The sequence below is a fragment of the Ranitomeya variabilis genome, chromosome 3 (genome assembly GCF_051348905.1).
Source record: "Ranitomeya variabilis isolate aRanVar5 chromosome 3, aRanVar5.hap1, whole genome shotgun sequence".
Lineage (NCBI taxonomy): Eukaryota > Metazoa > Chordata > Amphibia > Anura > Dendrobatidae > Ranitomeya > Ranitomeya variabilis.
This window is the reverse complement of record NC_135234.1, coordinates 139,108,490-139,135,248: the sequence shown is the minus strand read 5'-3', so window position 1 is coordinate 139,135,248 and position 26,759 is coordinate 139,108,490. Positions and strand designations below refer to the sequence as shown.

Below are 26,759 nucleotides of genomic sequence, written 5' to 3'. Positions count from 1 at the left end.
GAGGAGTTTCAAAACGAAAGAATTGTGGCTATAGCACTGCTGCCCCCTTCCCTTCAAAAAATATTCCACTGCTCTCATCCCATCAGAATGATTGATGGACGAGTACAGAGCCTCCACATCAATACTGCACAAAATAGAATGGGGCTCTAGAGTCATCCCATCCAATTTGCGCAAGAGGTCCGATGAGTCCCTGGTATACGAGTTTAGAGACAGGACAAACGGTTTAAGAATCCTATCCAGATATATTCCCACATGATGGCCTATGCTCCCAATTCCCGAGACTATAGGTCTCCCTTTTAAAGGTACCAAACCTTTGTGTACCTTCGGGAGACAGTAAAAAGTAGCCATTACTGGATGTGTGGGGTATAGGAAGTTGTACTCATTTTTATCAAATTGTTCCTAATTCCTCCATTCAAGATTTCTTTCAGAGTCCTGGAGAAAATGGGAATAGGATTATCCCTAAAGGTACCGTCACATTAAGCGACGCTGCAGCGATAGCGACAGCGATGCCGATCGCTGCAGCGTCGCTGTTTGGTCGCTGGGGAGCTGTCACACAGACCGCTCTCCAGCGACCAACTATGCCGAGGTCCCCGGGTAACCAGGGTAAACATCGGGTTGCTAAGCGCAGGGCCGCGCTTAGTAACCCGATGTTTACCATGGTTACCAGCGTAAAAGTTAAAAAAACAAACAGCACATACTCACCAGCGCGTCCCCCAGCGTCTGCTTCCTGACACTGACTGAGTTCCGGCCCTAACAGCACAGCGGTGACGTCACCGCTGTGCTTTCACTTTCAGTTTAGGGCCGGCGCTCAGTCAGTGTCAGGAAGCAGAGGCTGGGGGACGCGCTGGTGAGTATGTGCTGTTTGTTTTTTTAACTTTTACGCTGGTAACCAGGGTAAACATCGGGTTACTAAGCGCGGCCCTGCGCTTAGTAACCCGATGTTTACCCTGGTTACCAGTGTAAAATATCGCTGGTATCCTTGCTTTTGCTGTCAAACACGGCGATACACGGCGACCTAGCGACCAAATAAAGTGCAGACCTTCTAGCAGCGACCAGCAATTTCACAGCGGGATCCAGATCGCTGCTGCGTGTCAAATACAGCGATATCGCTATCCAGGTCGCTGCAACGTCACGGATCGCTGGCGATATCGCCTAGTGTGACGGTACCTTAAGCTGTTCATATGACTCACAATTTCTTAGGATGTTATCACACATGGACTGGTAGTCACTGCTATTCATCACCACCGTGTTCCCACCCTTGTCTGAGGGCTTGATTATGATATTGCAATCCCTTTCAAGATCTAATAATGCCCCCATTTCCTCCTTAGAGAGATTAAATTTAGTCCCCTTATTTCTTTTGATAGCTAGGGTTTCTAAATCCTTTGTTACTAATTCTAGGAAAACATCCAAGGTAGATTGATCACCTAGACTCGGGGGCATTTTGCAACTTTTAAGCTTACAATTTGTGAAAGGGCCCTCCCCCGAAAATTCTGGTGTTGGATCTGATAGGCCATATAATAGTCTAATATCAGGGAGTAAGGTATCAGGGATATTCATTTCCATACATGTGCGTTTATCCTGTCTAATAAAATGTTTTCTCCACTTGAGTTTTCTCACGAAGAGATGTAAGTCTTTGACACCCTCAAACAGTTGGAAATCAGATGTTGGCACGAAATTTAAACCTCTATTTAGGACACGAAGCTCTATATCATTCAAAACTCTTGATGACAAGTTCACAATCTGGTTCAGACTATTCTCTGTTAGTTGTTCGTCCCTCCTTTGTTCCTCAGGAAGTACCCCTGGTCTAAAAAACGGGTAATGCCCGTCCTATCCCCAGGTCTGCCTCTCTGGTTACCTCTACCCCTCTGTCTGCCCTTAGAGCCCTTAGGGCGTGTTTCAGAATCCGAAATGTCTGTATCAGTTGAAGAAATATCTGTCTCCAAATTCCTAGAATTACCCAAATAATTTCTGCCAGTGGGAAGGTGGTACGCCTTGTTCTCCTTGAATTCCTGCAAATCCCGCACAAAATTGCGGTGTTTGCGTTCTTTCAAGTTATACTGATACCTTTCTATGGTATTTTGGAGTGTTGTCTCTTTAGAAGAAAAATCAGGTTCAGCGTGAAATTTCTTTGTAATCTCTATCCTTTCTCGAAGGAGATCACTGGTAGTTGCAAGAGTTTTTTTCTCCTCTTCCAGGAGGATGTTCATAAACCTTAAAGAACTTGAGGTGGCTTCCTTCTCCCACCTGTCACTTAGTGAACAACCTCTGTATCTAAAACCTGGTTGTAATGTAATTCTCAGGTGTCTCGGAACAATGCCTGCTTTTAGATAGTTCTCAAGGCTTTGCACCTCCCACCAGCTAGAAATCTGATTTTTGTATATTTTGGTTAATTCATTAAAGGCATTGCTGTAAGAAGGGGTATATTTGGGTTGAACAAATGTTTTATCCGAAAAAACCTCCTTGGCCTCCGCCACCCACGTATCCGTATTGATGCCTCTTGTCAGAAAGCCTGCCATGTCCCAATAAACAAGAAATAATATCTCAAAGGACTACCAATCAAATGGTTACTAATTAGCAGCAAGGTAGTAGTGTTAAATAAAATTTAACTTTTAATAAATATTTTAAAAAGGACTATAGTCCCAAACAACACCAGGAACATAGACACAAACAAAAACCACACACAATACCACACATAAAGCCAGACGCTCCTGTCTAGCGCTGTAATCCTTATAGCATGGTGTCAGGTTTATCTTTACTACACCATAAATAGCAATACCCTATCACAATGCTACACAATTTATTAGTGCCCAGCCTACCATATGTGCGCAGAAACCAGCATGTTTATAGCATTCAGGGGTATAAAAAGGAACGGTCTCACCAGGCTCCAGGGACCTTCCTTAACAGCGTCATCCCATGCGTCCGATACATACAGACCGGGGGAGGATTTTCCACAAATCCTACTTACTACCCCTTTTCTCTCCAAAGTAAACGGACCCTATGGGAAGCCTCCTTGGTATTCAATCTCCCGACGCGTTTCCTTGGGCTCTATCATCAGGGGAGATGCCCAGTATAAAAAATGTATGTGTGTGTGCCAGTCATAGCACGTCACACAGGAGGACCTGACTCACCGCGCGCGGGTACTTCATTTTATATAAGGCGCCGTCTTGTAGATGTACGCCTCCTATGCTTCTCTTCCGCTTTCAAGCGCGGTTTCCGGGTATGCAGGGCGTCACATGACCAATCCTGGTCACACCTCCAAAGGATTGCGTGAAACGCATTCTGACACGCACGGCCATATTATCGGAGGTATCCGGGGTAAAAGACTATGCCCCGGAGGCGTGTACACGTAAATGATTAATGCCTGATATCATAATGAGCCTAAATAGGCTCTGAAAACCAATATAATACTTAAACCCCCAGAGTAACATGGTGAAATGTTTCAAACCTCTTTTTTGGGGGGGAACATTTACCAAAAAATCCTACTACCTCCATTAATGGAAGGAGGATATAAATGAAAAAATGGGACATTGGCAGCTTTCCAGCAAGGGCATCCAAATACCTATATAGGCTATAAAAGAAGTCGATATCTATGGCCTCAGTTTGTTTTTGGTTTTCCTTTGTTGTTTTTTCAGATTTTTTCCATTTTGTTCCTTTTTTATGGAGGAAGTGTCATCTAAGCATGCTCTGTATGAGCTGAGTATTCACATTTTTGAATGCAAGATGGATTTATAATTAGTGCATATGCACCGCATCATTTATAGCCTATATAGGTATTTGGATGCCCTTGCTGGAAAGCTGCCAATGTCCCATTTTTTCATTTATATCCTCCTTCCATTAATGGAGGTAGTAGGATTTTTTGGTAAATGTTCCCCCCCAAAAAAGAGGTTTGAAACATTTCACCATGTTACTCTGGGGGTTTAAGTATTATATTGGTTTTCAGAGCCTATTTAGGCTCATTATGATATCAGGCATTAATCATTTACGTGTACACGCCTCCGGGGCATAGTCTTTTACCCCGGATACCTCCGATAATATGGCCGTGCGTGTCAGAATGCGTTTCACGCAATCCTTTGGAGGTGTGACCAGGATTGGTCATGTGACGCCCTGCATACCCGGAAACCGCGCTTGAAAGCGGAAGAGAAGCATAGGAGGCGTACATCTACAAGACGGCGCCTTATATAAAATGAAGTACCCGCGCGCGGTGAGTCAGGTCCTCCTGTGTGACGTGCTATGACTGGCACACACACATACATTTTTTATACTGGGCATCTCCCCTGATGATAGAGCCCAAGGAAACGCGTCGGGAGATTGAATACCAAGGAGGCTTCCCATAGGGTCCGTTTACTTTGGAGAGAAAAGGGGTAGTAAGTAGGATTTGTGGAAAATCCTCCCCCGGTCTGTATGTATCGGACGCATGGGATGACGCTGTTAAGGAAGGTCCCTGGAGCCTGGTGAGACCGTTCCTTTTTATACCCCTGAATGCTATAAACATGCTGGTTTCTGCGCACATATGGTAGGCTGGGCACTAATAAATTGTGTAGCATTGTGATAGGGTATTGCTATTTATGGTGTAGTAAAGATAAACCTGACACCATGCTATAAGGATTACAGCGCTAGACAGGAGCGTCTGGCTTTATGTGTGGTATTGTGTGTGGTTTTTGTTTGTGTCTATGTTCCTGGTGTTGTTTAGGACTATAGTCCTTTTTAAAATATTTATTAAAAGTTAAATTTTATTTAACACTACTACCTTGCTGCTAATTAGTAACCATTTGATTGGTAGTCCTTTGAGATATTATTTTTTGCTAGCTTCACTAAATGCTAAAACTGACCAGCCATTATGATTCTCCAGGTCATTACGAGTTCATAGATAAAAAAAATAACCTAGTCATGTTCGGTGTCTAAGTGGTGAAAAAAAATTCCAAACTTTGCTTAAAAAAAAAAAAAAAAAAAAAAATTGCGCCATTTTCCGATACCTGTAGCGTCTCCATTTTTCATGACCTCGGGTCGGTTGAGGGCTTATTTTTTGCATGCCGAGCTGGTGTTTTTAATGATAGCATTTTGGTGCATACGTTCTTTTGATCGCCTGTTATTACATTTTAATGCAATGTCTCGGCGACCAAAAAAACGTAATTCTGGCGTTTCTAATTTTTTTTCTCTGTACGCTGTTTAGCGATCAGATTAATGGTTTTTTTTTGATAGATCGGGCGATTCTGAACGCGGCGATACCAAATATGTGTAGGTTTGATTTTTTTATTTATTCATTTAAATGCTGCCGGTTAAATGCCGCTGTCAGTGTTTGACAGCAGCATTTAACTAGGTAATGAGGTGAAAGGGGGGGTGATTTAAACTTTTATTTTTTTCACATTTTTAACTTTTTTTTTTTTTTTTTTAACTTTTGCCATGCTTCAGTAGCCTCCATGGGAGGCTAGAAGCTGGCACAACTCGATCGCCTCTGCTACATAGCAGCGATCATCAGATCGCTGCTATGCAGCAGAAATGCAGGTGTGCTATGAGCGCCGACCACAGGGTGGCGCTCACAGCTACCGGCGATCAGTAACCATAGAGGTCTCAAGGACCTCTATGGTTACTCTGCAGAAGCATCGCTGACCCCCGATCATGTGACGGGGGTCAGCGATGCGCGCCGAAAGCGCCGGTTAAATGCCGCTGTCAGTGGTTGACAGCGGCATTTAACTAGTTAATAGCGGCGGGTGAATCGCGATTTCACCCGCCGCTATTGCGGGCACATGTCAGCTGTTCAAAACAGCTGACATGTGGCTTTGATGCAGGCTCACCGCCGGAGCCCTGCATCAAAGAGTGGGATCTGACCTCGGACGTACTATCCCGTCCGAGGTCAGAAAGTAATTAACGTAATATTTTGTTGCATAACCATTTGAGGCAATCACTGCAATCAGATTCCTATATCTGTCAATGAGACTTCTGCACCTATCAACAGGTATTTTGGCCCATTCCTCAAGGGCAAACTGCTCCAGTTGTGTCATGTTTGAAGGTTGCCTTTGCCAGACGGCATGTTTCAGCTCTTTCCAAAGATGCTCAATAGGATTTAGGTCAGGGCTCATAGAAGACCACTTCAGAATGGTCCATTGTTTTCCTATTAGCCATTCTTGGGTGTTTTTAGCTGTGTGTTTTGGGTCAATATCCTGTTGCAAGACCCATGACCTGCGACTGAGACCCAGCTTTCTGACACTGGGCAGCACATTTCTCTCTAGAATCCCTTGATAATCTTGAGATTTCATTGTACCCTGTGCCAGATGCAGTAAAGCAGCTACAGAACATAACAGAGCATCCTCCAAGTTTCACAGTAGGGACAGTGTTCTTTTCTTGATATGCTTAATTTTTCCGTCTGTGAACATAGTGCTGATGTGCCTTGCAAAAAATTGCATTTTTGTCTTATCTGTCCATAAGACATTCCCCCAGAAGCATTGTGGCCTGTCAACATGTGGTTTGGCAAACTTCAGTCTGGCTTTTTTATGATTTTTTTTTTTTTCAACAATGGTGTCCTGCTTGATTGTCTCCCACGAAGTCCACTTTGGCTCATACAACGACGGATGGTGCGATCTGACACTGATGTTCCTTGAGCTTGAAGTTCACCTTTAATCTGTTTAGAAGTTTTTTCTGGACTCTCGTTACCATTCGTATCATCCGTCTCTTTGATTTGTCATCAATTTTCCTCCTGCGGCCACGTCCAGGGAGGTTGGCTACAGTCCCACGGATCTTACATTTCTGAATAATATGTGCAACTGTAGTCACAGGAATATCAAGCTGCTTGGAGATGGTCTTATAACTTTGACATGTTTGTCTGTAATGTTCTAATCTCCTGAGACAACTCTTTCCCTTGCTTCCTCTGGTCCATGTTGAGTGTGATACACACCATGTCACCAAACAGCACAGTGAGTATCTATAGCCCTATATACAGGCCCACTCACTGATTCCAAGATTGTAGACACCTGTGATGCTAGTCAGTGGACACACCGTGATTTAACATGTCCCTTTAGTCACATTTTCAGTGGTACAATGATTTCTGTCCAGGTCTGTTTCAGGAGTTTTATTTATTTATTTTTTTTTAATTCTGTGGAAGCATGGTTAAAAAGCAATGTCTGACTTTCATTTGTTCATTATCGTCAATGTTTTTTAGCTATTACTTTTGTCAGATTCAAGCTATTTCTGTGACCATTGTGGGTTTTTCCTGTCATTAAACGAGGGGTACCAACAATTTTGACCATGTGTGTACCACCACGACATATTCAGCTAGGATTGAAGGAACAATTCATAAAAGCTCGATAAAAATTCTGCTACATTTATACATTTTAAATCTAAATTTCCCAAAGTTAGTGACGGTATTTTTATAGGGCCTCAAATAAAAGCGGGAATGAACAATTTCAGGAACGGATAAATCCATTGCAAAAAGCAGCCTGGCTGTCCTTCAAAATGGTCTCCTTTTCTTGGAAATCAAAAAGCAGGAAACTACAGTAAAATAGCGAGTGATCTTGTGAAATCATACCAAGCTATGGAATGCAACATTTTATGTCACAACTTAATTTATTCAACTCCCACCTGGATTTCTTCCCTGAAAATCAGTGACCACCATGGGGAGCATTTTCATCAGTAGATTTCAATGATAGAACGGAGGTACCAAGGCAAGTGGAGCCCGAGTATTCTGGCTGACTATTGCTGGACCACGAAGAGACATCTCAGAGGCAAAATAATAGCGGAAATTGGCATATAAAAAATTCTAGGTCAACTGTATTTCATATAGTACCAAAAGAAATACCAATCTTGCGGATATACTCATAAATAGCAAAATCCCTTCCATAGGACGTGCCCATTGCACTCCGCTGAAAAAGGAGGGGGAGGGGCAAACTCCCAAATGTATGTATTTAATAGACTGAAAAGAGCATAATGCCCCAAGAAAAACAATAACAACACCACAACATGACAAGATGTTATGCAAACTAGAAATTTTATTGAGAAATACAAAATATTAAAAACAGCACAAATATATGAGGATATGGTGTATGACTACTATGAACACCATCAGAGAAATACGCATGGTTACAACAATCAGAAGGGTGCAGTTATAAAGCCCTATGGTGTAATAATACAAGTACAGCCGGCAGTATTGTACACAATATGGAGATAACACGGGGTGGGAAAAGGACACTATTATGTGTCAGTGACCAGTGTCCTAATGCAGGAAAATCCCACAAACCCCAACATCCGCCCCCATTGCAAACTGCCCGAGAAAAAGTTAATTGTATAAGACCAAAATCTGAGCCATGAGCTACCAGCTAAGCTTACCCATGTATGCGATATCCTATGTATGGTGTCCAATGAAAAGAAGTGCCCCGACGCACGTTTCGCGATTGTCGCTTCTTCGGGAGGCAGTGTAAGTGTGGCAAACAGAGGGGTGTTTTGTACCAGCGACAGCTGCTGCTGATTAACGTTAGTGATGAGCGGCGCATGCGGGTGGACATACTCGGAACACACCACGCTACTTCCGGTCATCCCAGCGGTGCACAGAGAGGGGAAATGTCCCCGTGACGTCATCAGATCTGTGCGTCGCTGTTACAGGATGCCGTTAGGAGGCGCGGCCTGTCCAAGGGTCCATCGCGCATGCGCACCACCAACGGCCATTTTGGAAAAGGGAAAAAGTGCTGGCAAATCGGAGATAAGGTAAAATATGACTGCACGCTTATAACAGAACATAAAATGTATATAGATTTTACCAACGAACCCTCGCTACCATTACAGCATGGTGAATCATGAATAATTAACATGAAACTGATCATAATATGCTAGACATGAAGGCGAGATATAAACAACATAAATATATGCATCATATTTTATAACTACCAGGAAAGCGACAAATATTGCCACTTCCCAATTGATATATAATCAAAAAAAGGTTCTCCCAGCAAGTACACGGCCTCTTCCAAATGGAGATACTTAGAGATGGCATCAACAGCAGAGCGATGTGGAGGGTGCTATAAAGCTAAAACCAAAATATGAAAAAAGAGAACAATAATTAAAAACACAATTAAAAACAGAAGAAACAGGGGAACAATATTCTAAGACAAGAAAACGCGCCTATAGGAAAGGGACAAACGATAATTTTTCATTAAGGCCGTTTGGGGCCATAGTCCCCAGGAGCACTATCCAGCGGCACTCAACTTGTGCTAAGGTACGTTTGAGGTCACCACCCCTGTTGCCTAAATGGACCCGATCAATCCCCCGTACCTTAAATGTATCAGGGTTACAGTTGTGGTATGTTTTGAAATGTCTTGGAATCGTTTTAAGTTCCAAGACATTATCAATATCCCTGGCTGCCTCAATATCCCTGACATGTTCACGGACCCTGACACGAAGCTCACGAGATGTTGTGTTGTTGTTATTGTTTTTCTTGGGGCATTATGTATTTCATATAATGTTGGCTACATAAGTTTAATAATTCTATAAAAGGTGGAATGTCAAAAAACATTGCCCAATGGAAAAAAATAAAAATCTGATGCATATTCAAAATCAGCATGAAAAATATATTCAGATCTAATTAAATTTTTTTGTGAAAGAAAAAGAAAAATTGCAACCAACGTTAAGTCTACAGAATTCACCTTCCCGAGTAGGAACTTATTCTACATATAGACAGGCAGACTATGGCCGTTAAATTGCTACATGCAAGCCGATTGGTGTTCAGTTAAGGGCCCGTTTGGACAGAACAGTCGTGTGTAGGTAGATCAGGTTATTGGCAGCATATGTCTTGTTTTACACAGGATGATTTTCTGCTGCGAATGTTGAGTTTTAAGCTTGCTTAAAAATCTAAATCAACAATCAAGCATTTTGCTTGTTCTTCTGGTAACTGCAGGCTCGTGTAGACTACCCAGTGCACGGAGAAATAAGCGTTTCTAGAGATAACCACTCACTTTACAGTTATCAATCTGTCTTAGGCTAGTTTCACACTAAGGTTTCGCTGAGCTGTGGACTTCCTCTGTGAAGACCACCCCCCCCCAACGGCCGCTCAGCTCCGCCCACTTCCGCATGCGTCCCGGTACCTATCTTTACCATTCAGTACGCAGGTCGTGCGGATGTATGCGGATGCCTCCGCATGCGTCGATTTGACGATGTGGCGACCCGCGTAAAACGCAGCTGGTTGGAATTTTTTTTTTCTGCAGCATCAAAACTATGCATGCGGAGGCAACCGCATACATCCACACGACCTGGGTACCTAATGTTAGAAAGGTACGCAGACTGCATGCGGAAGTGGGCGGAGCTGAGTGGCGGAGGTGCGGCCGTGGGCGGGGCTCACTTCACAGGAAGTCCGCAACCCAGCAAAACGCTAGTTAGAAACTAGCCTAAATAGGCCCATCCTCTCAGTGTTAAGGTGGACGAGTAAGGCTAGGAGAGCACGGCATCAGTGCACCTAGTCTACAATATATGTGAGGAGCCTTTCCTGACAAATACTGTAACCTCACCATGAGCAACCATTTACAAGACAAACGGCTGAGCACGTATTTTTGGCCTCCATCTGGCCAGTATACCGCTTGAATACCATTTGTTTGATGGTATGTTTCCACGTGCCGGATTACATCAGGATTTGCTGCGGATTGGAAGCTGCGTACAGCCACAGGGTCCAGATTTTACAGCGTAGTGGAGGGGATTTTATGAAATACCATCTCCACTGTGTGCATGGCCGCATCCGGCGGCCCTGCGTATCCGGACATGCGGCACGTCTTTATAGACAGCAGCATGTCTATCTTGCAGAGACGCTCATCTCCGCAAGATAAATAACAGTATGTACACAATGCGGTGATTCCAGACGTGTTCAATAAACACATCCGGAATCACCGCGCGTACAACAGGGGGCCGTCCAAAGCACTGGGTTTCCCGAATGTGAAAACATACCCCAACTGTATAGTAAAGCAGTCTGCTGAGCTTTCCAATACATGAAGCCACAATAAAGAATTGTATACCATATGGTACACATTTCTTCTCAGTGGGTCCCTATGTTGGTCAAATACCTAGGCATCCATCCTGACTGTGGCCTCTGTTGGGAGCATTTCTCCAGATGTACCCGACAATGGGCACAGAGTGTAGACTGAGCTCAAGAGGCAAAATAAGGTAATAAAATTACCTAAATTTGGAATGTCCAAATGAGGGGTTTTTTTTGTTTTAAAAAAATTTAGAGACTAAGCTGAAAATTGTTACTTTATAGATGCCAGACCACCCCTTTTATTTTCTAAATATCTATGCCGACAACCCAACCACTTCTGTAATTTGCTTCATTACACATCACCCCAGACTTTCCCCAATCTTGCTAATCCCTAAATGTTGTTTTTTTTACTATACTTCCTGTGACGTTTCGTTTGAGAGGAGTCTCTAATGTGACGTCACAGGAGGCCGAGGCTGCACTCACTCATACCCACAACATCCATCACCCCTACTGGAACAGAATATCATCAGGGGGCAGCGGTGCAGTTACTAGTTTCTTACATCACCGCCCCCTCTGAAGATATCCTGGGTGGTGGACGCTGTGGGATAAGCTAGACAGGGAGAAGTGTAGGGTATTGTGTAATAAAGCAAAATTACTAGAGTGGTTATGGTGGAAGGATAGATGTTTAGAAAATACATTTTAGGCGATGGACCACACCTTTAAAAAGGAACTTTATTTTATGCGCTAGGACACATCCCATAGTTGAGTTGAGGTTCTTAAATGGGCTCCGTCAGCACAGAATGACTATTCAAACTAAGTCCCACCGCTCGGTGCATCATGGCAGAGCCAATCACTTAAGTACACCTTCCTACTTGATTGTTGTTCCTTCCAAGCCAGAGCTGTGAATCAAAAAGGATGGGGGGGGGGGGCTGTATAGAGCCATAGAAGGAAAGTTAATATATCTGCAAAAAATTCTACATCTGTTTTTTTTTTTTTTTAAATGTACACTGACCAAAAAAAACAAAAGTTCATTTTTTCTCATTCATTTTCCAAATGGCTGCAATGAAACAAAGTGAAAAATTTAAAGGGGTCAGAACACTTTCCGTACTCACTGTATGATTGCTTTCTGGTCATTGCCACAGCATCAAATCTCTTCCGACTTCCCCATGCACACTCTGATCAGCTGAATGTGCAGGAATATTTCCATACAAGTGTAGCAAAGCTAGGCAGCCTAGGATTAAATCATAGCTCTACAGGTTTGGATTAAATAACCAGGCTCCCTGATCTCCTTAGTTGGCTAAGGGAAGCTGACCAGGCTGGATGTGTTCAGGAGCACAAGAGGCAGGTCAGAATCCCTCTCTTAGAAGAGACTGGACAGGCTGTGTGCAGAGAACCCATAAGTATCAGTGATTGCTATGGAATATAGCTGTTTTGTGTGACAGAGCTGGGGCTAGCCCAGCCGTATATGAGTAGCCATGGTCTGTTCTGTTTAGTTGGTGCCGGAACAAGACTATATGTAAATTGCCTATTCAGGGAAAAAGAGGACTTCAACTCCAGAGCGCCACCTGTTGGAAGCAGCAATCCTACAAGTCACTATTGATCCTTTAACAAGTCTTGCAATATGAATTAAGATAAAAGCCAAATCAGAATCACAGTTTGCAGACAAATCAGTTCTCCTACTTTGCACTGACAAGGGGCAATACCCCCCAAAACTGTCTGCAAATTGAGATTCTGATTTGGCTTTTATCCTAACTCATACTGCAAGACTTTAAAGGGTTGATATTGACTTTTAGGATCGCTACTTCCTATAGGTGGCCATATAGAGTTCTAGTCATCTTCCTCTCTGAAGAGGCAATTTGCATATTAAAATTTCCCAGAGGAGCATTGCACAGCGAATAAGCCTCCTTACATTGGCGGAACAAGACCAGGGATTTAGGTTTACGAGTTTGTTTCAGTGATGTGCAACCTGTGGAAAACAAACTGCACTGCCTACCAGAAAGAGATAATCCACAATACACAAGGAACAAGACCCTGGATGTAGTGGAATTAATGTGCAACGATGAACAAAAAACAGGGCACAAAGAATTTAAAAAAACACATTTAATTTAGAGTACATTATAACAGGAAAATGGCAAGCTTAAAAGTATCATGAATAAAGGCCTCACAGAAATGGGATATATGTAGTATTTTTATTACAGTTTAGTCTTCTACTATATAAACAGCTTTAAAACCTTATCCAGTCTGTAACAATTAGCCAAAAGGGCTACCATTTTTATACTGATAACAATGGGCACAAACTGTGAAAGCAGGTACTTAAAGAGGTTCTCCAGTGAAAACAGGTTCTCTTATCCAGTGGATAGGTGATAACCACTTGATCGGTGGGGGTCTGACTGTTGGAACCTGCACCGAATGGCAAAATGGAAACCTTTTAACCCGCTAGAATGGAGCGACCGTGCACATGCTGGATCACCGCTCCATTCATTTCCTATGGGTGTGCCACGCACTGTGCTCGGCTTTGGCCGGTTGCCCCATAGAGCGGTAGTAGGACGTTTGACCTGATGCACCATTTCATAATGGGGATAAAACTGCCACTTTCTGCCAATCTGTGCAGGTACCAGCAGTCTGATATCCACTGATCAGCAAGCTATAACTTGTTTTCACTTGAAAATCCCCATTAAACTTATGTGCCTTTCAACCTGATTCTTCTTTATTATAAAAACAACACATTGTACTAATATGAATCTCAAAATGAGCAGATGTCGAAGGACACTTCGGATTGTTGCATACATTGGTTTGTCAGGCTGGGTTGACATTTTATCAAAATGTCCATGACCAGCTTAAAGGGAATGAATTATAGATTTTTACCAGACACGAATATGTTTTCTTATTTTCTGATTGTATATATTTTTACTGTGTTTTGGCATTTGATGATTAGTTGGGCTAGATTACTAAAGCTTCTGCTAGCAGCATTTAACATTCTCTACTCTATCTTACCATGTTTATGACTTCTATGGGAAAGGTTTGCAGTAGAGACGATCTAATCAATTTGAAGCAAACAGGCGTGTCAGGTTTTATTTAATTCACAGGTCCCATTGAATTTGAATAATTTGCAATTTAATTCACGCAAATAACCAGAGGACTGTCCGCTGCCATTTTAAACATGATTTACATGACTTCGGGTGCAACTAGGCAGGCTTCCCCATGCCTTAGAGCGATCACATGGCATAGCAGAGTAAATCCGGAGAAACCATCATAGCCTGTATAAAAACTAGAGGCGGGAAATGCAGCAGCTAATTCAGGAATATTTTAGGACAGAAAGTAGATCAGGGCATACAGCTCAGCAACAGAGATGGGAAGAGAACGCCTTAAATATTGGACAAATTCTCCTGATATGTAACTGCAGCAGTGAAGATGAGGAATGAGGAGTGTATCAGTCGAATCTCTCTGTATGAGACAACTAGTGGGACAGAGAAAGTGCCAGCACCCCCAGCAAAATTCTGCTTTTGATCAGAGATACAGCGTAGCTGGCATAAACAGGCTACACTTGAATTACAATTACTCATTTTTATCTTCATTCTTAATGCGCTAGCAAGCAGCAGCATGACACGGGAAAAAAAAAAACAAACCAGAAATTAGTGTCAGATTGTGTGCTTGCTAGTCAATAGCTGCTGTACTGACTTTTCCATTTCTTGTGCAAACTTTTTGTAAAAGGGGAAAATTGTTTTTTTTTTTAAATGAATTAAATACATACCATTTATCTCACAATGTGAGTGCAGACATTACACATTTTACATCCATACAAGCCAAAGCCACTCTATCATGTACCCTACCTAGCATTTTCTATTATGCCATTTTTTGAAAAGTGGATGAATTTTGCCAGTAGCAGAAGTAACATCCTGAGCACAAGCCCTCCAAGGGGCAGTAGTACTATCTAGTGCCAGACACGGTTTGCCTCCTTTGAACTAAAGTGGAGTCGACCGAAGGCATTATGGAATATATGGCACATCACTCATCTCAGTCACAGCAGGATGATGTTACATCCGACGGAGACTTAGTAATTTGTGATCAGGGAAAAAAAAACAGTTCCATGCAGAACACTGGCTCAAACTAAAAGGGATAATTTTTTGACCATTTCTTTTTTTTTTTTTTTTCAAGTTAAAAGACATGAAAAGTGAACGGTGTTATTAGAAAAGGAGGGTAAACTGGTAAGTAATCAACAGTCCATCTATGGTGAGGTCACCGACATTACTAAGGTTGTGCTTTTGTTGGGTAGAGTCACAGGTGACCTCAGAGTGCTACACGTGTCTTTAGGACAATTTGCAGGCTTTGCAGTATTGCAATACATGGAGATATGAATAGCTGTGAATCTAGTTTTTTGGAAAAATATGTTGAACCTGGCGAATTTATATTTTAAAGAGGATCAATCATCTCTAGTTTTTGGGTATGCTCTGTGATCTGTGCAGAGATCATGGTGGGGGAAGTGATCAGTGACATCACCCACTGTGAATCCAGTGTTCTACATTGTGTGTGGTTTATTGTAATCCTGCCCATGAGGATAATGAGTACATCTACACAGATTACTTAGGAAGTCTGACAGCACAAAACAACTGGCCACCCTAAGGGTGCACCAAGCTCCTGTGCTTGGTTTTAACACACAGTTCAGTGCACCTTCCTACCATCTTATTTTGCATTTATTTCTGCCTCTCTTCCTTGACTGACAGTCAAGTTGACTTTACAATAGCCAAAGTGAGTTCAGAGATCGATGGAAAGGAAATAGGTAGAAAGGTAGGGGTACTGAACTGTTTGGTTATGCCAAGGGTGCACCAATCACTTGTGCTTGGTTTGAACAGTCATGCTAAAATATTTTTTGTGGTGCAAGACTCCAATCTCTTCGTAAAAAAAAAAAATAATTATATTTTTCGTTAGCTAAAACAAACCAAAACAATAAGGTAATTCATTCCCTTTAATAAAGTCACAGACCTTTATGGTTCCAACACATCAAAAACAGTTGGCAGCAGGTGAAAGCAGGCAAATAGAAGATAATGTTACAATGTACTCTTTAAAAGAAACCATCCTGCCTAGGCCTTAGCCACAAAATGCTGCACCGCCAACACAATAAAAAAAATTAATGACTGTTTCTATTATCCTCCTGTACATTAACGTTTCCTTTAAAAGCAGTCCTAAAAAGTGTACCTATGACAATGCATTAAAAAAATTTTTTTTACATGATGATGACGACATATATTGGATGCACTGGCTTTTCTTTTTTCTTTTTACATTTCAAGTGTCAATTACCTACAGGCAAAAAAAGAAAAAAAAAAAAAGAAAAAAAAACAGCCTTGCGCCTACATGACCCCAGAAGCGTGAAGCCCAAAAACTGTGGATAGATCTGCAGTGTCAGGATCACCACAATTATACATTTTCCTTTGATAGTGATAAAACATTTAAGAAGTTGGCAACATTTGTTTCAATATGTTTGCATGTTAAAAACACACATTTATGTTTGCTAATCTTGTAAAAGAGACCAAGGCAAAAATTACAGAAAAAAAAATAAAAGCACAACACAAAGACAGTAAAGTAGTTTGAACCAAAAGCACGTATATGAAAAAAGTACTTAAAAACGGTATTCCCATCTACAAGATCCTATCCCAATATGTAGTAGGTGTAATAATAATAATATTAATAGCAAATACCTCCAATTAGAATGTAGTATAGTTGTTCTGATTTGCTACGTCTCTTTCCTGACGTGCAGGCATTGAGGACGTTAGGCATCCATGGTTACGATGACAAGCAACTAGCTGTCACTATTAGTGGTCGTAACCAAGGATACCTAAGGTCCTGCAATGCCTGCACATGAGGAAAGACATAGCGAATCAGAAAAACTATACTACATTTCTAATTGGCGGTATTTGCTAATATTATACCTACTACATATTGGGATAGGATGTTGAAGATGGGAATATCCCTTTATATAGTAATTCAGCTTCCCCCTCTTGATCACCTATCACACTTCCCTGCAGGTTAGCATCCTGTCTCGGACATCAAAATTTTAGATTTTACTCATTTTTTTTATCCTTACATTAGTCTGCAGTCAACCACTCACCACCTGAAAAATGGTTTAAGAAAAAATGGGCAACATTGAAGTACTAATCTTGTTGTGGAAAGCATGTTAATTTAAAACACTACCCTAGTAAATCGAAGCTTTCCCTACCTTCACCCTTTCCCACCTCCTGATTGTCTATTACTCTACCTGGTCCAGAATGACTACATCTTGAATTGTACTTGTCCCCTTTTCCCTCTTCCTATACGGCGTCATTCCCATGCGGAGAGCCTCTGTGGTACAGTCCATGTAATCTCATCATACTGGAAGTTCTTCTGCCTGAGATCGTGACCTCCTTGAGAGAGCAGAAAGGCAAGAGTGGCCAGGAGGTCACAAGCCGCAACTTGGGGAAAGGAATCCATGAGTTTTCGGATGCAGATGAATGCATAAACAAGAAAATTCTAGCCGAGTGATATAATAAAATTATATAGGACGACCAGTTAAATAATGAATTAAAAAGTTGTTTGTTTTTTTATATACGGGGGTGCTTCAATAAACAAATCTAAAATTAAAAACACCATTTTTAAAATAACAGGAAAATCCTAAAACAACAAAAAAAAGTAACAGGCAAAATTTGACCAAGTGAATTCATAATGTCCATAAAATATGGCTGTGCTGCTTACAGCTGTTGACAAAAGCTTGCTGAATTTTTAGATCATTCTGAAAAACTCCGCACAAGTCCTCCTCAAGAACTGTATGTTGGTGGGCAGCTTTGAGAAAGTCGGTATTCTAATTGCAGCATCTATTTCGCAAGCAAAGTACTTTGAACTGCAGGAGAAGAAAAAATACATTGCATTATAACAATCCCAATGCCGGAGGGAGGCAAGCAGTCAGTCCTGTAGTCATCATATAGCTCATAATAGAATGCAATTAGCTCCCTCTAGTGGTGGCCTGGGGAATATAACATTCTGGCAGGTCTAGACTAGGAAAAACAAATCTCAACTCTACAGACATTAACACATTACACAGTTTAGTTACACTAATTTGAACAATTGAGATAAATGTACATAAGGAGTGAGTAACATGGGGAAAAACGTAGAACTAACAAATTGTTAAAAAACTTGAGTAGTAAAACTGCTCTATCGTCTCCTGTCTTCCTGCTTGCAGGAGGGTGGTGTGCACCTGATTGCCATTTTTGGCCACTGTCATGCCGCTTTGTCTCTGCAGTGTCACAGGACCACATCGGCAAGGATACTGATTTTACAGGAGCTCTTTCAAGCTCAGACGTAACTCCTTACCTAGGAAACTGGCTCTTCTGATAGGCAGCAATGAGGTCGGTAACCTAGGCAACGAGTAGTAAACTATAGGGATAAAAACCTTCAGTTCTTGAGAACTGAGGGTTTTTAAGAGGTAAATTACAAAGTTGAACGCTTTTACACTCCGTTTTGAAATTTTACCCATTTAACAAGATGAGATAAACCTTTTAATTGGTAATCTTAGAAGGGTTACCCCACTCAAAATACAGCTTTTAGTTATAGGACGTTCCAAATTCTAAACATTGCCATTTCAGTGGGTGCTCGGATACGCTCGCTACTCGATCAAGTAGAGTGGGTACTCGAGCACCATGCTGTTAGGTCGCAGGTGCCATCGCTGCTGTTAGACAGCCAATAAACATGCGGGGATTGCCGGCCATACATGGTAATACCGTAGCCATGTTGGTTACTGGCATTACTGTGATAGGCCAGTGTAATCGGCTGATTCACACCAATGGCGAGAATGCCAGCCTTTGTTAGGCCCCTTGCTACATGGCAACTATCACAAGTTGCCAATGTTTAGATGATATGAAAGCTATTGACTGCAGGACTTAACAGGTTAAAACAGTCAGGATTTGAGCCATATTACGACTGACACCGCTGCTACTGGCACACTCAGCTCCTGAGACCGCACCAAGCAAGCCCCATACAGGTCTGACAGATCGGGCTAAAGGCAATCTGACAGCGGATACCTGCTGCATGTGGATCGGCAGCAGGTATCAGACGCTGGCTGTATGATCCCTGCCCAGTGTGTTTAACTCAAATGCTGCAGGGTTTCAGAGAAGGAAAAAAGAAAGGTTTAAAGCAACCAGCATCTTTAGAAACATAGCATAATTAGAAACCTATTGCAAACATGGCTATAACCCCATATATACACCCAAAACATAAACAGTTCAAATATAGTACAAAAAAGGGGAGTCTCACCCAAATATGTCCTTGCAACTGGTCAGACCATGCAGCCCCAACGTGCGTTTCGCATGGGCTTCCTCAGGGGTCTACATTAATTTTCTAGTACTGTGACATTGTTGCAATCTAATTGTGTTGGACCTTTGTCTTGTGTCCTTCACTGCTAAATCTTTGTGTCCATATAATCTTTTTTTAAAACAACCTTGTGTATATGATACTTTTTATTGGTAACTAATAAAATAAAATATTTGATATATCTTATATGGGTGGTTTGTACTCCTTTTGTTTTTTTGCAAATGGCTCTACCTATACAGGCAGCAGGGAAACCTCCATCACTGTCAGTGGGAAGGGAGAAGTTGCTGGATCCACTTGTCCGGCTAGTATCCTAAACTGGGTTTTTGTTGAAACGCCACAGTGTTTGAGTTTAACACATGGAAGAAGTCATACAGCCAGCGTCCGATACCCATCATACAGCCAGCGTCCGATACCCATCATACAGCCAGCGTCCGATACCCATCATACAGCCAGCGTCCGATACCCATCATACAGCCAGCGTCCGATACCCATCATACAGCCAGCGTCCGATACCCATCATACAGCCAGCGTCCGATACCCATCATACAGCCAGCGTGTGATGCATATGTTGCCTGTGGATCGGGCCGTATGTAGCTGCCGTCAGGTTCCCTTTAATGGTTTCTATGTGTGCGTGTAAAATTAATTCGATGTGGCTAGATGCACAATAAGCACACGGTAACAGCAATCTCTACCTTGTGGTTCTGACTGGTCTCCCTTGTGACTATCCATGTTCACGTTTTCTGGATCATCTGAAACAAGTACACAGATAATAAATATTTGTGGGGAAAAACAAACAGTCATTTAACATTCTTTTCTACTTCTTTACACAATTTATGATGCCAGAGTATTGAAACAGGAACTCCGCCAGATGCAATCTCTCTAACTACAAGGGCACGGAGCCGTCCTAAGGTGCGGATCATGGAAGTCCTGATGCACTAACCAGCTTGTGTCACTAATGATGAGGTTACACGGAGACTAAAGGTACCGTTACACTAAACGACTTACCAACTATCACGACCAGCGATACGACCTGGCCGTGATCGTTGGCAAGTCGTTGTGTGGTCGCTGGGGATCTGTCACACAGACCGCTCTCTCCAGCGACCAACGATCAGGGGAACGACTTCGGCATCGTTGAAACTGTCTTCAACGATGCCGAAGTCCCCCTGCAGCACCTGGGTAACCAGGGTAAACATCGGGTTACTAAGTGCAGGGCCGCGCTTAGTAACCCGATATTTACCCTGGTTACCATTGTAAAAGTTAAAAAAAACACACTACATACTCACATTCCGATGTCTGTCACGTCCCCCGCCGTCAGCTTCCCGCACTGACTGTCAGCGCCGGCCGTAAAGCAGAGCACAGCGGTGACGTCACCGCTGTGCTCTTCTTTACGGCCGGCACTGAGTCAGTGCGGGAAGCTGACGGCGGGGGACGTGACAGACATCGGAATGTGAGTATGTAGTGTTTTTTTTTTTTTACTTTTACAATGGTAACCAGGGTAAATATCAAGTTACTAAGCGCGGCCCTGCACTTAGTAACCCGATATTTACCCTGGTTACAAGCGAACACATCGCTGGATTGGCGTCACACACGCCGATCCAGCGATGACAGCGGGTGATCAGCGACCAAAAAAAGGTCCTGATCATTCCCTACGACCAACGATCTCCCAGCAGGGTCCTGATCGTTGGTCACTGTCACACATAACGAGATCGTTAGCGGGATCGTTGCTACGTCACAAAAACGCGTGACGTTGCAACGATATCGTTAACAAAATCGTTATGTGTGAAGGTACCTTAAATGTGACAAGTCACTAGTACACAGCAAGATAAGCCTACTGAATGTGAGGTGGGGGGATGCATCATAGTCTGCAGCCTACTAAATGGGGGGGATGCATCACAATCCACAGGCTACAGAATGGGGGAGGATGCAATACAATCTGTTCTCTCATCTTGATTTTTGGCAATGTGGAGTACCACTGATTACATTACTGACTGTGCTTGAGGACAGATTCTGAGATTGCAATCCATTTGGTAATAAAGCAAAATAATCAAAATATTAAATGCTGAAGACCTGATGCCATTGTGACAGATTATTTCACTCTTTCCGATACTTCAACTTTATGAAAAGATGTCATGTACCATAGTGTCAGGTTCAAGAGAGCATAGACTGTCACGTGGCACTGAAAACATGTCACAGCCTGTGTCCAATCTATAGAAGCAAGGTGTGTGCGCACTGAGCTTGGGGAGGAGTTTTTGGAGCAGAGACTCTCCCAATATTTCTCAGACAACTAGAATATTCACTCCAAAAAAACAGCCAAAAGATTTAAAGAGGTTTCCAGGGTTAGAATAATATTGCTGCTTTCTTCCAAATACACAGCCGCACTTGTCAAGGAATCCTGGCTGGTAACGGAGAGGAATTTCATTGAATTAAATGGAGCGGAGCTAGAACAGCACACACGATTTGAAGAGGTATTCCCATCTCCAAGATCCTATCCCAGTATGTAGTAGGAATAATAATAATAATAATAACAACAAATATCCCCAATTAGAAACATAGTATAGTTCTGATTTGTTACACCGCTCCCCTCATGTGCAGCCATTGCAGGACCTTAGGTATTGATGGTTACGACCACTAGCAACTAGCTGTTATCAGTGGACGTAACCATGGATACCTAAGGTCCTGCAATATCTGCACACAAGGGGAGAGACATAACGAATCAGAAAAACTATGCTACATTTCTAATTGAAGGTATTTTCTAATATTATTATTACATCTACTACATATTGCGATATGATCTTGGAGATGGGAATACCCCTCTAAGGAAATATGTGACGTGGCACATACACGTTTTTACATTTAGTGATCGGTGAACAAAAGAAAGTGAGTGAAAAGCCCTAGTGCCACATGAGATTCCGCTCAGGCCGTCTATTTCAGTGGGGGAGGAAAGTGACTTATCTCTGGTGAAAGCTGCAAGCTTGGACAATCCAAGTGTCCAGAGTCTGGGGCCGCACATGCAGATCAGCGGTGGATTACCTGTAGCAGCTCCTTTGAAGCACAGCTTTTTCTTCTGATATGCTATGAAACTTGATACTGCCCCGACTGCTGCCACAGCCACCGTACTGACGATACCGGCCAGCATACTCTGATTGCCTGCAGCATACACAGCATTTTGGGAAGGTTAGTGAAGAGTCAGTCGTTCAATCAAATCAACAGTACAAGCCAATATAACAAACTTTGGAATATATGTCATCCGCCTGCCCAACTAGTCTCCTATGCAAACAGCGTCTGATACATGCTTCCCGTACACTGGGCAGAGTGGAGCAGCCGTCAGGTTCCTCTTAAAGGGACGGTACCGCGTTTGTAGATCATTAATAAATCACTTTAATGTAGCATAACATGCTGCTATAACAAGTTTTAAATGCATGTGAAACAGATTTCGTGTGTTATATGAGTTTAAAGAAGGCACTGGGGGCTGACATCTTGGTTTCACAGCAGTTCACGACACTAGCAGTGTCATTTTACGGCACCCCATGGACATAGGAGATAATAGACCGGCGCTGACCCTATCTATAACATTGCAGCAGCATTAGCAGTGAGCTGGGCACGCCTCTGTGGGCTGCACAACTCACTGCTGTAGGTGTGACTGGCCGCCATTTTATTATAGCTCAGTGCTGTCTGCCGAGCTCTACTTACTCTATCACAGGAGAGAAGCACTCACTGGCAAGAATGTTAGTCACAAAACGGGAGAGACATAGCATGCACACAATATAGCATAGCATGCTCAATATGTGTCTCTCTCCCATCAGTCTTTCTCAGCCATACCAATGTATCTCTCCCCTCCCTCCACATTGCCTGGCCATTCACTGCAGACCTGGATCTCCTTCTTATCTTACTGAGGGATGAGTCACAGACAGCTCTGCTCAGATAATGCTGCTCCATACATAAACACCACATGTCTTCACTCTTCCTCCAGTCCACCATGCTGCTGAGCCCACTGTGTTCTGCTCTTTTGTAAACTCTGTAGCTGTGTTTCTGATGCAGTAACTGCTGGTGATAGCAGATCACAGGGCAGTCACACACAAAATGGCTCTGCCCTGTGATGCTGCTCTTCATTCTGCCCTAGGGATATTAGACCACCCAAAAGGGGAGGGAAATGGTGATGTCAGCAGTTACTGCCCCAATTTTCCAGCTAACAGTAAAGCTGGTAAGTCTTACTATAGCTGCTTGAGGTCTAAAACAGAAAATGCTCCCCCTATTGGTCAATATATATATTTGTAAGAAAATATAATATTTTTCATATAGAAATGTTTGCAAACAGTATCCATTCTGGTCAAAGCAAAACAGACTGGCTACAAAATTACCATATATACTTGAGTATAAGCCGAGATTTTCAGCCCATTTTTTGGTCTAATTATACTCACCTGCTCCTGTCACGGTCCCTGCATGTCCCTGGCTCCCCGACGCTGGCAGCTTCTTCCTGTACTGAGCGGTCACATGGTACCGCTCATTACAGTACTGAATATGCTGCTCCACCTCCCATGGGGTGGAGCTACATATTCGTTACTGTAATGAGCAGTAACGGTGACCACTCAGTACAGGGAGAATCTGCGGCGCCGAGGAAGCAGGGACCTGCAGGGACCGCGCCAGGAGCAGGTGAGTATAACGGGGAGGGGAGCTGTTGTGAATTCCGCTCTTGGGCTCCCTCCGGTGGTTATAAGTAGCATTTTTGTGAGTTCTGCTCTTGGGCTCCCTCCTGTGGTTTTGAGTGGTATGGCTGCTTCTTGGATTTAGCATCAGCAGCTGTTCTCACTGATCGTCTTTCTGGCTCGGCTATATTAGTCTGGCTTTATCCCTAATTCAATGCCAGTTGTCAATTGTTGAGCTTGGAGTCATGGCTCTCTGAGGATTTCCCTGCCACTCTGACCATTTCAGCAAAGCTAAGTCCTCGCTTGTCTTTTTGCAGTTCACTTGTTGTGGACTTTGTTGTTTGGCATTTTCTATGTTTTGCTCATTTGTCCAGCTTATCATTATGGATCTATTTAGCTAGGCTGGAAGCTCTGGGCAGCAGAGTTTGCCCTCCACACCTTTAGTCAGGTGTGGAGATTTTTGCATTTCTCTGCGGTGGACTTTTTCTAGTTTTTATTACTGACCGCACAGTTTTCTGTTCTGTACTAATTCTGTCTAGCTAGTAGTGGCTTCCTTTGCTAAATCTTGTTTCATACTACGCATGTCATTTCCTTCTCCTCTCACAGTCATTATTTGTGGGGGGCTGTCCTATCCTTTGGGGATTTTCTCTGAGGCAAGATAGCTTTCCTGTTTCTACCTTCAGGGGTAGCTAGTTCTCCGGCTGTGACGAGGTGTCCAGGGAGTGACAGGAACATCCCACGGCTACTGCTAGTGTCTGTGTTAAGATTAGGAACTGTGGTCGGTATAGTTACCACCTGCCCAGAGCTAGTCGCATGTCGCTCCTTAATCACCAGACCATAACAGGGAGCGCTGCGCGATATTCACCTGCTCCTCGTTCCAGGCGCCGCTCCGTCTTTAGCGTCTTCTGCAGTGACGCTCAGGTCAGAGGGTGCGGTGACGTGGTTAGTGCGCGCCCTCTGCCTGAACGTCAGTGCAGAAGACGCTGAAGATGGAGCGGCACCGGAACAAAGTCAGGTGAATATTGAAAGTGCCGGGGGTCTGAGCGACGGAGGGGTGACTGTGATTTTTTTTTTAATTACAGCAACAGCAACTGGGGCAAGTGTCTTATGCAAGTGTGTGTATGGGGCCATAATCAACGTTTGTGCAGCACTATATGGGGCAAGTGTCTGTTTGGAGCATCTTATGGGGCCATAACGTTTGTGCAGCACTATATGGGGTGTCTGTATGGGGCCATAATCAACGTTTGTGCAGCACTAGATGGGGCAAGTGTCTGTATGGAGCATCTTATGGGGCCATAATCAACGTTTGTGCAGCACTATATGGGGCAAATGTGTCTATGGAGCATCGTATGGGGCCATTATTAACCTTTATGCAGGATTATATGGGGCCTATTTTGTATGGAGCATCTTATGGGGCCATCATAAACTTTATGGAGCATTATATGGGGATCCTGATTCAATATGGATATTCAAAAACAACCTACTGATGTCTCAATTAATTTTACTTTTATTGGTATCTATTTTTACTTTTGACATTTACCGGTAAGCTGCTGCATTTCCCACCCTAGGCTTATACTCGAGTCATTAAGTTTTCCCAGTTTTTTGTGGCAAAATTAGGGGGGGTCGGCTTATAATCGAGTACATACGGTACATTTACAATTATAGTTCCTCTAATCCCCTGCCATTTCCGATGAAATTAATAGGGAGTAGTGCTCAGAACAGAAAGACCAGGCACAGATGGAATATCCTGCTGCAGCTTCTTGCCGGTTTTACTCCAGTGCTGAACTCACAGCCACACAGCTCAATACTGCTGTATAATGTCCTCCATGATGATCTGTGCTGTCTAAGGGAGACCTCATAGTATCTAGTCTCCACCCAACAGCTCAAAAACAAAACAAAATAGATAAAGCTTGCAGAAGTGAAAACTAGTGAAAAGTGCAGCATACACAAAATGGTTATTCCTCATGTATGCACAAATGATAAAATGTAACCCTAAATGCCAAATACGCATTAATTAATACGTGCACATGTACAGAGGTTACAATTATTTCTCTAAACACATGGAATATGGCCCTTATCAGTCATTTCTTTATTGATAGGACATTTCCTGCTGATTCTACACTAGTGTTGCAGAACCTCCCCAATAGAATGTATGCAAGTGTATGGGGGGTGGTCATCGGCCACCACCTGAACAGCTAACCATACAGTCATGGCTAAAAGTTTGGAGACTAGTGCAAACTTTGATTTTGACAAAGTTTTACTGTTCCGGTGTTTTTAGATCTTTTAGTCTAATGTTTCCAGGGTAACTGAAGTACAATTATACGCTTTTAAACTTTTATGTAAGAATAGATGAGGTTTATGGAAAAACGCAATATTTGCAGCATTGGCCCTCATTTTTCAAGACTTGAAATTTGCCCTAAAAAGCTGGAAATTAACATCTCGGCAAAATCCTGGTTGAAGAAAGCCCATTTTATCTAGTCTGTGTTTTGTTTGCAGTTTCTTACAATTTCTGTGGTTTTGTTTGTATACCCACTTTGAGGATTGACCACAAGTTCTCAGTGGGATTGAAATCTGGGAAGTTTCCTGGCCATGGATCCGAAATGTCAATGTTTTGTGTCCTGCACCACTTTGTTATCACTGTCTAGTGACAAGGTGCTCCATCATGCTGGAAGAGCATTGGTCATCACCAAATTGCTCCTCGATCATTGAAAAAGTCGCTCTTGGAGGATATCTAGATCCCATTCTCTATTTATGATAGTTCTTAGGCAGAATTGTCAGGGAGCCCACTCCCTTGGATGTAAAGCCCCCACACATGAGTAAGGTATCTTGAGACAGCGGTT

General features: G+C 42.8%; 1 protein-coding gene across 6 annotated transcripts in view; it reads right to left on the bottom strand.

The window, feature by feature from the left end:
• Positions 1 to 15,073: 15,073 nt before the first annotated feature.
• Positions 15,074 to 26,759, bottom strand: part of CD99 (CD99 molecule (Xg blood group)) — a 76,553-nt gene continuing 64,867 nt past the window's right edge. For 4 of the 6 annotated variants that reach the window (XM_077294700.1, XM_077294703.1, XM_077294701.1 and 1 more), the window contains 3 exons: positions 22,307 to 22,423; positions 19,969 to 20,025; positions 15,888 to 17,810 (listed from right to left, as the gene is read on the bottom strand). In XM_077294700.1, the coding sequence (XP_077150815.1) occupies positions 17,785 to 17,810; positions 19,969 to 20,025; positions 22,307 to 22,423 (200 nt within the window). In that variant the 3' untranslated portion in view covers positions 15,888 to 17,784. Of the gene's footprint in view, positions 17,811 to 19,968; positions 20,026 to 22,306; positions 22,424 to 26,759 lie in introns of all 6 variants that reach the window. The other 2 variants (XM_077294702.1, XM_077294699.1) reach the window with 1 other exon arrangement.